Source organism: Patella vulgata, chromosome 1 (genome assembly GCF_932274485.2).
Source record: "Patella vulgata chromosome 1, xgPatVulg1.2, whole genome shotgun sequence".
Lineage (NCBI taxonomy): Eukaryota > Metazoa > Mollusca > Gastropoda > Patellidae > Patella > Patella vulgata.
In genome coordinates, this window is record NC_065879.2 from 10028577 (window position 1) to 10043728 (window position 15152).

At 36.1% G+C, this 15152-nt stretch overlaps 1 protein-coding gene across 5 annotated transcripts; it reads right to left on the reverse strand.

Moving 5' to 3' along the window:
- Positions 1 to 472: 472 nt before the first annotated feature.
- On the reverse strand, positions 473 to 14772 carry LOC126814725 (zinc finger protein 502). Of its 5 annotated transcripts, none has more exons than XM_050540084.2 (8): positions 14640 to 14772; positions 13573 to 13754; positions 12027 to 12151; positions 10422 to 10557; positions 9780 to 9915; positions 8245 to 8494; positions 7503 to 7606; positions 473 to 1611 (listed from the first exon to the last, which is right to left on the reverse strand). In XM_050540084.2, exons 2-8 carry the CDS (start codon positions 13725 to 13727, stop codon positions 619 to 621), a joined length of 1899 nt encoding a protein of 632 aa, XP_050396041.1. In that variant the 5' UTR covers positions 13728 to 13754; positions 14640 to 14772; the 3' UTR covers positions 473 to 618. The 5 variants fall into 5 exon arrangements, with proteins under 5 accessions (XP_050396041.1, XP_050396060.1, XP_055958056.1 ...); XM_050540103.2 differs by having other exon boundaries at positions 13573 to 13765; XM_056102081.1 differs by having other exon boundaries at positions 13573 to 13765; positions 14617 to 14772.
- Positions 14773 to 15152: the final 380 nt, after the last annotated feature.

The window sequence follows — 15152 nt, forward strand, 5'->3', positions numbered from 1 at the left end:
ACATTTATATACTTTTCATGTTTTATTTCATATAGTGTATTAAATTTCAGAAACCTATACACTTTTGTTGTGTTTGATTAGCTTTTAAGTTATGTTATAAAGTAGGTTAACTTTTAGAAAAATGTATACTTGTGATATGATATGACTAGCTTTCATAAAATAGATTAACTTTTAGAAACATGTATATGATATGTTTATGACTAGCTTTCATAAAACAGATTAACTTTTAGAAACATGTATACCGTATACTAGCTTTCATAAAGTAGATTAACTTTTAGAAACATGTATATGATATGTTTATGACTAATTTCATAAAGTAGATTAACTTTTAGAAAAATCTATACTTTTGATATGTTATGACTAACTTTCATAAAGTAGATTAACTTTTAGAAACATGTATACTTATGATATGTTATGGCTAGCTTTCATAAAATAGATTAACGTTTAGAAATATGTATAGTTGATATAATTATGTTATGACTAGCTTTCATAAAGTAAATTAACTTTTAGAAACATGTATACTTATATGATATGACTAGATTTTATAAAATTGGTTAACTTTTAGAAACATGTATACTGATGATATTGATATGTTATGACTTGTTTTCATAAAGTAGATTAACTTTTAGAAACATGTATACTTTTGATGTGTTTTCGTAAATAATACGTTGTTTTAAAGGCTTTACCACACACCTCACATTGATAATTATCAGCAGAATGAAGTTGAACATGTTTCTGTTGACAAGTACGAGACGTGAAAGATTTACCACAATGATGACAGGGGTAGGGACGATCACCGGTGTGTTTACGGATGTGAACTTCCAGTTTATCTTTAGAATTGAATGACTGACCACAAATTTCACACTGGAAAGGTTTTTCACCCGTGTGAATTCGCACATGTTTTTGCAAATCAAAATTAGATTTCCTCTTTTGACCACAAATTTTGCATTGATGCACTTTCGACAGGTCCCGTAATCGTTTACTTTTGTTTTTCGGTTTAGATATTCCACCAACGTGAATTTTCATGTGACCACTTAGACTGGATTGAAGAATAAAAGTTTTAGCGCAAAAATCACATGTGTAAGGTTTGGGCTGCAGAAGAGTTCTGTGTATCTTTTCAACATGTTTCCGTAGGCTGTGTTTCTGCAAAAATGACGCCTTGCATCCATCACATTTAAATGGCTTCTCTTTTGAATGAATTCTTAAATGTTGCTGCAATTGAGTAGGAGAGTCGTAGCTTTTAAAACAAATAACACAGCCATGTGATTTGGCATTGGTGTGAAGACGAATATGTTTAGATCGCAAACTACTAGTTTTAAAGGAATGACCACAAACATCACACATGTACGGCGTTTCTCCAGTATGAATTCGCGTGTGTGCTTTAAGTGTTCCTTTACTTCGGAATGAATCCTTACAATGTCTGCACTTAAAGGGCCGTTCTCCTGTATGGCGCAACATATGTCTTTTAAGAAGATAATTGTGCTTCATAACTTTTTGACAAAATGAACATTTGTGAATTTTTTCCATGGAGAATGTGTCTCTAATTATCTTTTGCGATTTTCCTTTCTGGCAAACTTTTCTATTACACTCTAGTCTCTTTATTTCACGACCCTGTAACGATACATAAATATATGATCAGTAGGCATAATATGTTTTTGTTGGCCATAACATTTGCTTCAAGGAAAACAAATGAAATATGGTTTAAGGTCCTACTTTTCTGCACTTATGAAATGAAATGGGGTTTAATGTCCTACTATTCTGCTCCTATACTGGGCTAATGAAGACGGGCATACGCCATACAGTGTGCTATGAGGGAAATTTTGCCCGGACAGCGGCACTATCACCTACTCTTATATCGAATTCCAACTGCTAGGGGATCTTTTACGTGCATTCCAATATATACACAGGATCTCGTTTTTTTGTCTCATCCGAAGGACTAGACAGCTGTCCTTGTCAGGCCCTTCGTTCTGCACCACTGACAAGGGGAAACCACGTCAGAAAATCTGGATGAACTTTCTCGGCCAGTGCAGGGATCGAACACCCGACCTCCAGGCTAGCGAGCCAGCGTCTTAACCACCTAGTCACTGTGGCTCCTTCTGCACTTATGGAAACGGGTATACTATAATATGTCATGCAGTATGCTATGAGGGAAATATAGTACTGACAGCCGCACTACCATACTAAACTTAGGCTGTCTGTCTACAGTTAGCTCCGCTTGAGAACAGACACTATGCTAGCTGGCTGACATTTTATGTCCTAAATCGGCAATTTTAGCCAAAACCACTAAGTATACTTCGACAATTTTGTTAAGTGGCTATTCTGCTTCCATTTAAACAAAGTTGAAAAAGTTTATTTGGTCTTTCTGTGTATGACAGATGGGAAATGGAGTAGAAACGCATTACAAACAGTAATGAAGTAGATGGATCTCTGTGTAGAAAATGAGACACAACAGTCTACTTTTATTTTGAATTCCAACGTCAATGTGTACACGAACCTCTACAACTGAATAGATCAGATGTCCTGCATCACTGACAAAGAAACCCATGGCGGAAATGCCTGTGGAACTTTTCCGGTCAAAACGAGGAGCAAATCGGAGACCTCGTGGTTAGCAAACCAGCGCCTTACTCACTAAGCCACTGCGTCACCTTCAAGGAAAAACGAACTAAGAATCTATGGCCTGTATTAAATGTCAACCTTGGATGTTGCTTTCAGAACTATATTTGAGCAAACAACCCCCCGCCCCCCTTCACCGCTGCAAAAAATGAATTGAATATGAAATGAAATGAAATCAGGTTTAACGTCCTATTGTTCTGCTCCAAACTGGGCTAATGAAGTCGAACATACGCCATACAGTGTGCACTACGGCCTACTCTTACATCAAATTCCAACTGTCAAGGGCATGCCAATCTGTCAAGTGCATGCCAATCTGTACACAGGATCGGTTTTCCGTTCCATCCGAACGACTAGACAGCTGTCCTTGTCAGGCCCTCCGTCCTGCATCACTGACAAGGGGGGACCACAATGGAAAATCTGGATGAACTTACTCGGCCAATGCTGGGATCGAACACTCAACCTCCAGGCTAGCCAATGCATTAAACCACTACCCCTCCCACCTTAGGTGACTACTTCTTTAGTGCACACAACATAAATCTGTAACAGAATACCAAAGTAAAGATGTTAGTCGGAGGATTTTTAATGAGATTGTTCCACCATCCCCTTCCATTAAATAAAATTGAATCTTTTGCTAAAGCACTATTCTCCCAATCATTTTCTGCTGCTGGAAAGAAGATTTTAATAATCTATTCCTAACTTCCATACTTTTTACTCAGTTATCATTCTACTCCACTAACCTCTGGTTCCATCCACAGGGGAGACACCGTCAATTTATCCACCCTTGATACTTCTGCTATTTTTATCGACCAATTGAGTAGGCTAAGGGAAGTAACTCGCATTTTATTGCAACTAGGATTAATGTAGTCAACGAAAACAAGGCTAAGACTAGTACAGGTGTATGTAAACTATTTCTTGATTGGTTCGTAGAATCAAGCTACAATCAAGGGCAGATAATTTGAATTCGCGAAAACCCTGTGGATGGACCCAGAGGTTACTGGAGTAGAACAGAACAATACCACCACGGCTACCAAGAGTGCTCTGTTATATGTTTAATCTTGGTATAGAAACGTTCCCTATTCATACATGTACAAATGGGACTGTATTTTTTATTTTTTTTTATTTTATACAATATGAAATGAACACAATGAAAGTTAATTCAGAATGATGTACAATCTAAGTAACAGATTAGGCAATTATATGTACAAGTAAAACTAACTAAGAAATTAGAAATAAGAATACTTAATCATGCATTAAATTTATTTTGGCCTTAAATCTTATCTAAACTATTAATTAGACATTAATTAACTTATTAAGACCATAAGCAACTCGATTATCAATCTTTACGATAAATTATCCATCACAAAATGTATCCAAATCAACTAAATATTGCAGGCTAACAATGGCATCGAGAGTTGATTATGGTCTGGATATGTTAATTATTAATGTCTAATTAATAATTTAGATAACATTTAAAGGCTAAAGAAAGACCTGCAATAGGCAGATTTAGCTCTTGCATAAAGCATGTTTAAGTTAAATAAATCATCAGCTAATTTTTCTTTTAGATAAAAAAATCATCAGCTAACATTTTTTTAGATAAATAAATCATCAGTTAACATTTTTTTAGATATATAAATCATCATTTTTTTTTTTTTTTTGGTAGATAAATAAATTATCATCTAACTTTATTTTAGATAAATAAATCATAAACTAAAAAAAATTTTCAGCTAAATAAATAAATCATCAGCTAGCTTTTATTTTAGATAAATAAATCATCAGTCAAGGCCTATTTCTTTAAACATGAACTTTTTTAACATGTTTAGTCAAATAAATCATCAAAGAAAAAGCTTTCCCACAAAGATCACATTGATATTGTTTATCTGTTGAATGAGTTTTCCTGTGTCTCTGTAAATACATAGAAGATGTGAACGACTTATCACATTCTTCACATCGATATGGCCGTTCACCAGAATGCATTCTCAGGTGTGGTTTAAGCTGCCGAACAAACGTAAACGATTTGTCGCAAATGTCACATTTGAAAGGTTTCACTCCATTATGAATACGTAGATGCTCGTTTAAAGCCACCATGCTATATTTTTTCTGATCGCAATAATCACACTGATACATTAATCGACTTGTGTCCGTGCGTTCATCGTAAACGCGAATCGCTTTAGGCACAAAATCATACGGAGCAGGGTTGATTCCAGTGTGAGATTCAATATGGAGATTCAAATTACATACTCGAGCATAGCTTTTGCCGCAAATGTGACAACTATGAGGTTTTTCCGTGTGTAATTTCACAACATGTCGAGCCAGACTAGCTTTTGTTGAAAATGTTTCTTCACAAGAATCGCATTTAAAGCTGTCTAGGCTCGTATGCGTTTTGACATGATTATCCAGTTTATCAACTGACATGAAACTTCTATAACAATATGAGCAGACGTGAGGTTTGGGGTTGACATGTAAACGTTTATGCACACGTCTTGTCGTGCTCGATATAAATGATAGATCACAAACATCACATTTATAGCGTTTTTCTCGTGTATGAATACGTATATGTTCCGTTAAAGTTCCCTGACTTCTGAAACGTTTGCTACAGTATTTACATTTAAAGGGTTTTTCACCTGTATGTAGCCACCTGTGCTCGTTAAGCAGGTAAGCATGCTTCAGTATTTTTTGACAAATGTCACATTTATGTATCTTTTTCTGTTTTATTTCTCGGTTGTCGATTTCGAACGTATTTTCATCATTTCCTCCTTCATAGTCAATAGAAACCTATAATTAAGAAAGACATGAAATGAAATGAAATGGGGTTTAACGTCCTACTCTTCTGCACCTAACCTGGGCTAATTGAAGACGGGCATACGCCATACAGTGTGCTATGAGGGAAATTTTGCCCGGGCAGCGGCGCTACGGCCTACTCTTATATCGAATTCCAACTGCCAAGGGATCTTTTACGTGCACGCCAATGTGTACACGGGGCCTCGGTTTTTCGTCCCATCCGAACGACTAGGCAGCTGTCCTTGTCAGGCCCTCCGTTCTGCATCACTGACAAGGGGAAACCACGCCGGAAAATCGAGATGAACTTTCTCGGCCAATGCAGGGATCGAACACCCGACCTCCAGGCTTGCGAGCCAGCGCCTTACCCACTTAGCCACATGATCCCCCAATTTAAGAAAGAGGTCATTATGAGTATCAGAGAGAGAGAGAGAGAAATGGGGTTTAACAACCACTTGACACAAACTAGATCATTTCGGGACTAACATATGGTTCAATTTTATTTCAATAATTCGCTTGCGCGTAGGGGTCAGATGGTTTTAACATTAATTCCATAGTGAGTTCTTTTTAATATTTTTGATGCAGATAACACAGCAAGCGAGTTGCGTTAACATTTAATTATGTCCTGGCCACAGTAAAACTATATATATTATGTTGTATATTCAGGGGGCCACGGTGGCTAAGTGAGTAAGATGCTGGCTCACTACTCTGAAGGTCGCAGGTTGACTACCAGTGTTGGCTGAGAAAGTTCAGCAGGATTTTCCAACGTGGTGCTGACAACGACAGCTGTCTAGTCGTTCAGATGGAACCAAAAAAAACACGGTATCCCGTGTACACATTGGTGTGCATGTAAAAGATTCCTTGGTAGTTTGAATTCGATATAAGAGTAGGCCATGGCGCCGCTGTGCGAGCAAAATTTCCCTGTATGGCGTATGTCAGTCTTCATTAGCCCAGTCGAATCAGGATGTTAAACCACATTTCATTTCATTCCATATATTCAGTTCGTCTGCATGTAAATTGACAATATATCTGCTGAATATTTTGATCTTTTCCTGTCCCACACAATATTGTGACATATGGCATCCATTATTTTCTAGCCACATATAAATATGAACATACACATAAAATTTGTGGATCTATGCAATTTATAGCTAGATTTGTTTTGTATACAGCCTAAATTTACATCACTTTAAATTGATTAAATCAATCAATGAAATGGATAGTTGGAAGTTATAATATTAATATCCTGAGAAAAGGTTAAAGAAGATTTAAAATAAACTAGCAACAAACAAAGAGGCAACTTTTATTTCTCAGTAAAATTTTATGATACATATTATGACGATATTATTATTATTACAAATTGAACAATATTAGCCAAAATTCAGCGATAGTTATGATTTTTTAGATGCATCAGAGAAAGTAACGCTGTTTACACAAGATTAAATGATACCATGGACAGCAAGAAAATAAACAACAAACTTATAAAACCAATCTGTGGATGTTGAATTGCCCTTTAAACAAATAAGGTGTCTAATCTCAGGTATATCATCTATCATCTAAGAGAATAATCTTTCTTCTCACAGGGAGGGGGGGGGCACCGTGGCTACGTGGGTAAGATACTGACTGGCTAGCCTGGAGGTCGGGTGTTCAATCCCTGCATTGGCCAAGAAAGTTCATCCAGATTTTCCAGCATGGTTCCCCCTTGTCAGTAATGCAGGACGGAGACTCGCTAGCCTGGAGGTCGGGTGTTCGATCCCTGCATTGGCCGAGAAAGTTATCCAGATTTTCTGGTGTGGTTCCGCCTTGTCAGTGATGCAGGACGGAGGACCTGACAAGGACAGTTGTCTAGTCGTTCGGATGGGATGAAAATCCGAGGACCTGTGTACACATCGACACACATGTTGAAGATCCCTTGACAAATGGAACTCGATATAAGATTAGGCCGTAGTGCCGCTGTCCGGGCAAAATTTCCCTCATAGAACACTGTATGCCATATACCCGTCTTCATTAGCCCAGTTAGTAGCAGAATAGTAGGACATTAAACCCCATTTCATTTTCTTCTCTTTTAAAATGATGAAGAATACTATCTAAAAAGTTAATAAAATAATATTTACCTCATCATCAATATTAGCTTCACATTTATCCATAACAGAAGTTGAAGCAATTTTATCAACATTTATACTACCAGTTACATCATCTGTTTCACTGGCCTGCTCTTCTGAAATAAAGATATTCAGTTTATCAGTTCATTTCATTGTTACATCTATTCAAGTTTCATTAAAGACCCAGAAAAAATCCACTAGGTTATCACATACAAGCTACTCATTTCCTACACTTTTCAAGAGAAAAGTTCTGGTTCAGTAATCAGATCAGGGGTTTTCCAGTATGGTTTCTCCTTGCGAGTGATGCCGGACAGAGGGCCTAGCAAGGAAGAGCATCCAGTCATTTGGATAGGACAAAAAACAAGGTCATGTGCATACATTGGCATGCACATAACAGAACCTCTGGTAGTTGCAATTCAATTGCTGTCCTGGCAAAAATTCACTTATAGTACACTGTATGGCATATGCACGTCTCCATTAGCCCAGTTGGTGCAGAAAAGTAAGATGATAAATCCCATTTCATTTTACATTCTTACTATTACATAGTAGTCTGTGTCACTACATGCCAGAGACTGTACAGTGCAGTGGACGCTTACGGCTAGCTCCTGGATCCATTCACTTTATTTGAATTGTGCGTTTGTTTGTGATTTCTGCATAATATGTCTTGTCCTGTTCGTATATTTGTTTTTGTGTAAATTATGTGTGATGCAGTCCCCCTGCATTTACTAATACAGTACAAGGGTTTATAACTTACCTACGACATTGAGATCATTGTTTTCCGATACTGTAATGTTTTGTTGATTTGGGCTGAGTTTGTTATTTAGTTGTTCATCCATAACATAAAGCATAACTGATTCCGAATGATCAGTTGATAATGTTTCTGTAATAGTGTCATCCTCAACAAAATCTTCATTCTCACATGCAGATAATTCAGTTTTCTCCATGCTGTCCGTTGCTGTATGTACTGAATCAACTTGTACCTTCTTCGTTTCATTAGCAACATCCTGAAGATACGAGAGGTCATTTAGGGATTACCATAATGAATATCAGAGAGAGAGAGACAGAGAGAGAGAGAGATGGGTTTAACCCCTCCACTGACACAAACTAGGTCATTTTGGGACTAACATATGGTTCAATTTTAATTCAATAATTCTTTTTAGCCATCCCCCCCACCCTTCTGAAGATATGAAGTGGAATAGGATTAAACTCAATGAATATTGTTTATTTCATTTTATGATATATATCAAATTTGATATCAATATAGAAATACAAGGCTCTAATAATTAGCTGTAAAATAGGCTTCTTCATCTCACTAATGTACATGTAAACAACATATATCAATTTAAAAACAACTGGATGATAAATGTAGTCTGTAGAGTGTTCAAAAGAAATTGTGGATGTCGGATGCACGCATGCACAGATGGACAGACTGGGGCGGCGGAAATATTCAACCACATTTTCATGTGGGCATATATAAAAATATGTGAAACGTAAGCCGTTATAAAGAGAAATACTGGTACTTAGATGTAAGTGTTTTCAGAGAGTATTGTGAAGAAGATATCTATTCCTACATTGTACTTGACTACATGAACATCTTGTTGGACAACAGATCATCAGTCTGTCATGTAATATTTTTCACGCTTCAATTCAAGGAATTGGGTAGCCTATTGTCAAGATTTCCATAGTACCAGTAATTATATACAAATTTACAAGGCTTTGGTGTATGACACTGAATTTCAAGTGTTCCTCTGCAGGACTAGCACAACAAGCAGTAATTACAATTTCCACCTACATGAAATACAAGCGCATAAAAGGAGGAAGGGAGAAATGGGGTTTAACGTCCAATCAACACAAACTAGGTAATTTGGGGACTAACATATGGTTCAATTTTTTTATTTCAATAATTTGTTTGTGCCTACGGTGTCTTTAGCAATGGGAGAAGAACAGACGAACTGGAGAAAACCCACGAGGTTGGACAGGCGACCCTACTCCTTATCACGTACAACCAGGGAAATGAGGGAATCGAAACCACGCTGGTTGACTCAATGACAGACCTTATGATGTGACACGCAGGTGTTAAACCACTAGACCACCTAATTTCTAAAACAATCAAACAATCAGGTATGATTACAGGTGGATTTATAACAACAATTTATTCTGGCTTACAAAAACTTCAGTCCAATTTATCTTGTGACATTGGGGGTGCTAGATTGTAAGTTTAGAACAACACGAATTGACAGAATTGCAATCAAGTGATACAGAATTGAGCCGTGTATAAAAGGAACTCACATGATCTGTATGATTTTTGATGAATTTGGCACAAAATTTGTCTAATAATACAGCACGTATTTCTTTCTCTCGAGCTAGACTAAGATACTGTTCACAATTTGCTTCATCTACAAATGTCATTAAAACCTTTTCACATCTGAAATTGAAACAAAATACATGTATACATAGAATCATTTGAAAAATGTTATCAGAATCTGTTGTAAATTTCAAATAAGATTGTCAAAAGTCCACAAATTTTGTGCAGTATGGTTGCTTTAATATAGACAAGAATTTGCTAATACAAACATACAAATATATGTCAACAGCACGGCACAGAGACAGAGAGAGAGAGAGAGAGAGAGAGAGCTTAACATCCAGTCAACACATACAAGGTAATTTTGGAACTAACATATGGTTCAATTTAGCAGTAGCAGGATTGGTGACCCGATTCTCTGACAGGGTACAAACTTATGATCCAAATCATGCCACATGACTCAATGACAGACCTTATGATCTAATGAGCATGAGTAAGACCACTGAACCACTCTACTTAACAGATTTACAGCAGTAGAAGGATATTTAGTTTACAATTAAAATAAATTAATTTTGAATAGTTTTACAACCGTTTGATTATGCAGTCATAAGGTGAACTTGTAGTTGTACCTGTTTGATAAGGACTGAAGATTGTATCTTTGAGAGGCTCCAAGCAGGTCAATAATAAAGGTGTCATCAACATCAGTATCAAATTCATCTGTATAAACCCATCTAATCATAACATAGGCCACTTCGTACTTTATATCTGTCAAAAACAATATTACACAATCTTTCTTGTTGGCGTGCACGTAATAGATCCCTTGACAGTTGGAATTCAATATAAGAGTAGGCCGTAGTGCCGCTGTTCGGGCAAAATTTCCCTCATAGCACACTGTATGGCATATGGCCGTCTTCATTAGCCTGGTTCGGAGCAAAACAGTAGGACATTAAACCCCATTTCATTTCATGTCATTTACTGTAACTCAATTATCAATAATATTGAATATTAGGCACTTAAAGCCACAGATATTTCAGAATTTTTCACAGTTTAAACCAGCATTAGGTAAGATTAGATAGAGCTGACAGTTCTTGCTATAATGGTTAAATAATAGATAATGAAAAGAGAATATGCTGAAAATTTCAGTCAAATTACTTGACTCTGCGCCTAGATATCGTCGATACAATTATAGCCTAGCCTTGATTGTCATTACTACCATTGCTATGATAATAATATCCATTTTTATGGTAACAGCATTGACCACAAAACGTATTTAAATCTACTTATATAGCAGACATCCGATGACATCGAGAGTTGATTATGGTCTGGATAAGTTAATAAATGTCTAATCAATAATTTATGTAATATATCAGGCCTAAAGAAAGACCTGCAATAGGCAGATTTAGCTCTTTATTAATTAGACATTAATCAACTTATCCAGACCATAATGAACTCTTGATGCCATCGCTAACCTGTGACATTTAGCGGATTGGAATACATTTTGTGAAGGATAATTAAACGTAAAGGTCGATATCGAGACTTTGTTTTATATCGTACCGACTTTAGTAATGATGATCGAGACTAGCCTAAAATTCAAAAGCTAAAATCTTGGTTCAGAGTGGAGCAATTTAACTGAAATTATCTACTTTTTAACTATTATAGCAGAACTGACAACTCTTTATCTAATCTCCCATAATGTATCTTTAATTAAAATATGCATTTCAATTCAGGTCGTGCAAAACTAAGAAACAAAATGTAAAAAACACTGTCCAATAATTATAATGCGGAACTAAAGGGGAGCCACTGGGCTAAGTGGGTTAGACGATGGCTTGCGAGTTTGGAGGTCATGTGTTCGACCCCTGCATTGGCCAAGAAAGTTCATCAGAATTTTCCGGCATGGTTTCCCCTTGTCAGTGGTGCAGAATGCAGGGTCTGACAAGGACAGCTGTCTAGTGGTTCAGATGGGACGAAAAACCAATGACCTGTGTATACATTGCCGTGCACGTAAAAAGATCCCTTGGCAGTTGGAATTCGATATAAGAGTAGGCGATAGTGCCGCTGCCCAGACAAAATGTCCCTCATAGCACACGGTTTGGCTTACGCCTGTCTACATTAACCCAGTCGGAGCAGAACAGTAGATGTTAAACCCCATTTCATTTCATTTTCTGAACAAAAGAGCTGTACCAAAGCGTTTGACATAGAAATTTGAAAGTAGAGTAAGCAAAGTATCTTATTACCACTTAAATCAAGTTCCTCTACACAAATATCATCTATGCCTACACCCCATTTATCACTTCTGGCAAAAAAAATAAATTTGTGACAATTCAGATGGTATCCACCTTCCAGTAATACTCTTAAATCACTGGAAAATAAAATACAAAAAAAGCGTTAATGGTTATTTTGTATTATTTTCTTTCACATATCATTTTATACATTTACATGTAACAACTACATCAAATTTTAGATTTTGCATACCCAAATTGGAATCAAAATTTTTATATAATTTTCATTAGGATTCTTGAATTTCAGTTATTTACAATCTTAAAAGTGAATCAATGTGTGTATTAACATTATATACCCCACATGTTAGAAGTTGTTTCTATGTGGAACAACACAATATTTTAAGCTAAAAAGTGTACAATTAATATAATAATAATTAATTTATGTAGCGCTGACATTTCAACTCAGTGAGCTGCTCTCAGACGCTTAACATAAGTACAATTTTAAAATTAAATAAAATTATGACAATACTGTATATTTTTATGGCAACAAATGGTCATAGACAGGAATAAAGATAAAAAATATTTCATAGATGATATATCAATATCAATTTAATAAGATCTATACCTACACCCTACGTATACATGTATATATATGATAATGCTGGCACGATATAAGATCTATACCTACACCCTACGTATACATGTTTATGATAGTGCTGGTACAATATATCACTGAATCGATGTATCGTGATTCACCCTCTTATGATTCGTGTATTGAATTGCTAGATGTCGAATCGATGTATCGCGATTTTTTTTTATGTCGCTTCAGTAAGCAGTAAGTAACCTGTCCCACATTATCCATAGGAACACAAACACTCATAAATTGTTTTGGTCCTCATTTTGATCCACATCAATATCGTAATATAAAACAGTTTTATTTCTTTGACATCGGCAGGACTAAAAATATCAATTATTCATTTATCCTGTTGTTTTCTTGGTAAACACTGACCTGGTTATGAATCGTGGTACAAATCGTATCGTAACACCTGAATCGCAATATGTATCGTATAGTGACTGCAGTGGCAATACCCAGCACTAGTATGTGAAATGACAGTTAACATATTTCTCGTCAGAAATATAGATATAAGGGTTATTACATGTATACAATCTGATTGAAATAAAGATCAATATTTCGTTTCGTTTTTTTATACTTTTGATGCCTACACTACATTAAGATCTGGTCGGTTGTAGCAATAGATCGTGTCAGAGGTCATACGAGCGGCTTTTGACCCTATGACGTCAGACATTTGATTAACCAATCAGCATGGATGTTTCTAGTGGATTTCCAACAGTTCTGTGCACCACATGCCCAAAGCTTGCCGTAACAGACCGTTTCATTGACTAATCCCTCACATCATCCAGAACACGTCAATGATAACTTTTCCAGATCCTAGTGTAGTAAAGACAATTAAAATGAAATTTTGAACTATAAAAAACGAAACGAAATAGGATCTGTGTTTTAATCAGATTGTATACATGTATATATATAATGCATGATTACCTGTATTGAAGATTGTTAAAGAGATTTCCTACTGTCTTTAGAAGCCTGGTAATAAAATCATTCTTTCCTTTTTCGCATGCTGCTAGAGCTTGTCTATATTTTGTTTCAAGACAAGCCAACTGATTTTCTAATCGTAAATATTGTTCTCTCAGCATTCTGATATACACATCTATGGTTCATACCTGAAAGATCACTAAAATATTTGATCTCAAATTATTAATCACTGTACATCATGCATGGATATAGCTGGCTTGTTTATCCAAATTCACTTGCAGTTGTGCAGACATTTTCACGGCAACATAACGACGATATGGATTGAAATGGACCAATATTGAATTCTAATTTGTGTATTTAATTTCGATTATTAAGGAAAATTTAAAGGAGCTAAATCGCTAATATTTGGGACCTTTGAAATTGACACAATAATGGAATATGAATGTATATAAACTGATTTACATTTAATCGTTCTTTATTGCAATTTCTAATCAGTTATGTTTGGCGAAATACGCCAGAAGTCTCAATCAAATGGCAATCTATAGCGTCTAGTTATTCCAGTTTACACTGATAGTATTTATTGCGCATGCTCTCCAGATAAGAATATGCCGTCACCGTTTGACATGACTTGTGGAATATGTCTTGCCTTGTTCTTCAAGTCCCTTGTTACAAATGGCGCTGAAACGCATTATGGTACACGATTCAAGTGCCAATGGTACAAAGTTTATTTTGTCTTAAATATTGGATATCAGAAGCCCATCTTTTCCTGGTAAGATCACAACATCAATGTTGATTTAAATTGACAAATAATTCGTCTTTTCAATGTCGAAGACTTTGGATGATATTCATATTGAGTTAGAGACTTGGCTACTTTAAGTCTTGTTATATATATAAATATTGTGGTATGATTGTCGATATATATGGAGATATTTATTCATGGTGGGGCACGTCCTACCCATTGCTCATGCAGCGAACAGCAACTTGAACAAGGGTGTGAAGCATTTAAGATGCCCGTTTATTTGTTAAATTCTGAACTGAAATTGCTCTTACATTTCACCCAGGCCTAAACCTACATCTAGACTTACAGATGAGTAGTACCTAGCAGCTCATGCAGATGGCGTGACAAGATACGACAATTTAAACATATTAATACAAAAATCATGACAAATTGTATAATTTTTCATTTCATGTTATCCACCATTTTGATATCACGTGACACATATATTAATCCGATTATAAACCAGACTTGGATCAAACCAGAACGTCTGTCACTTTCAACTTGAATAATTAATGAGGTAGAATGGAAGAATGCTAAATTGTATCAGTTTCTATAATATTTTAGACTGATATCTCTGTTCTTGTTATTCAGTCCTTTCGGGCTGAAATCACTGATCTGTAACCAGACATGACACAGACACCAAATTAGAAAGAAATCCGTTAAAAACTATAGCCACTATCGCTCTCACAAGTTTTTTTGACAAAGGTGAGGACGGGCATACGCCATACAGTGCGCTATGAGGGAAATTTTGCCCGGGCTGTCACTGGTTGTTTTACGTGCAGGCCAACATCTACACGGTATCTTATTT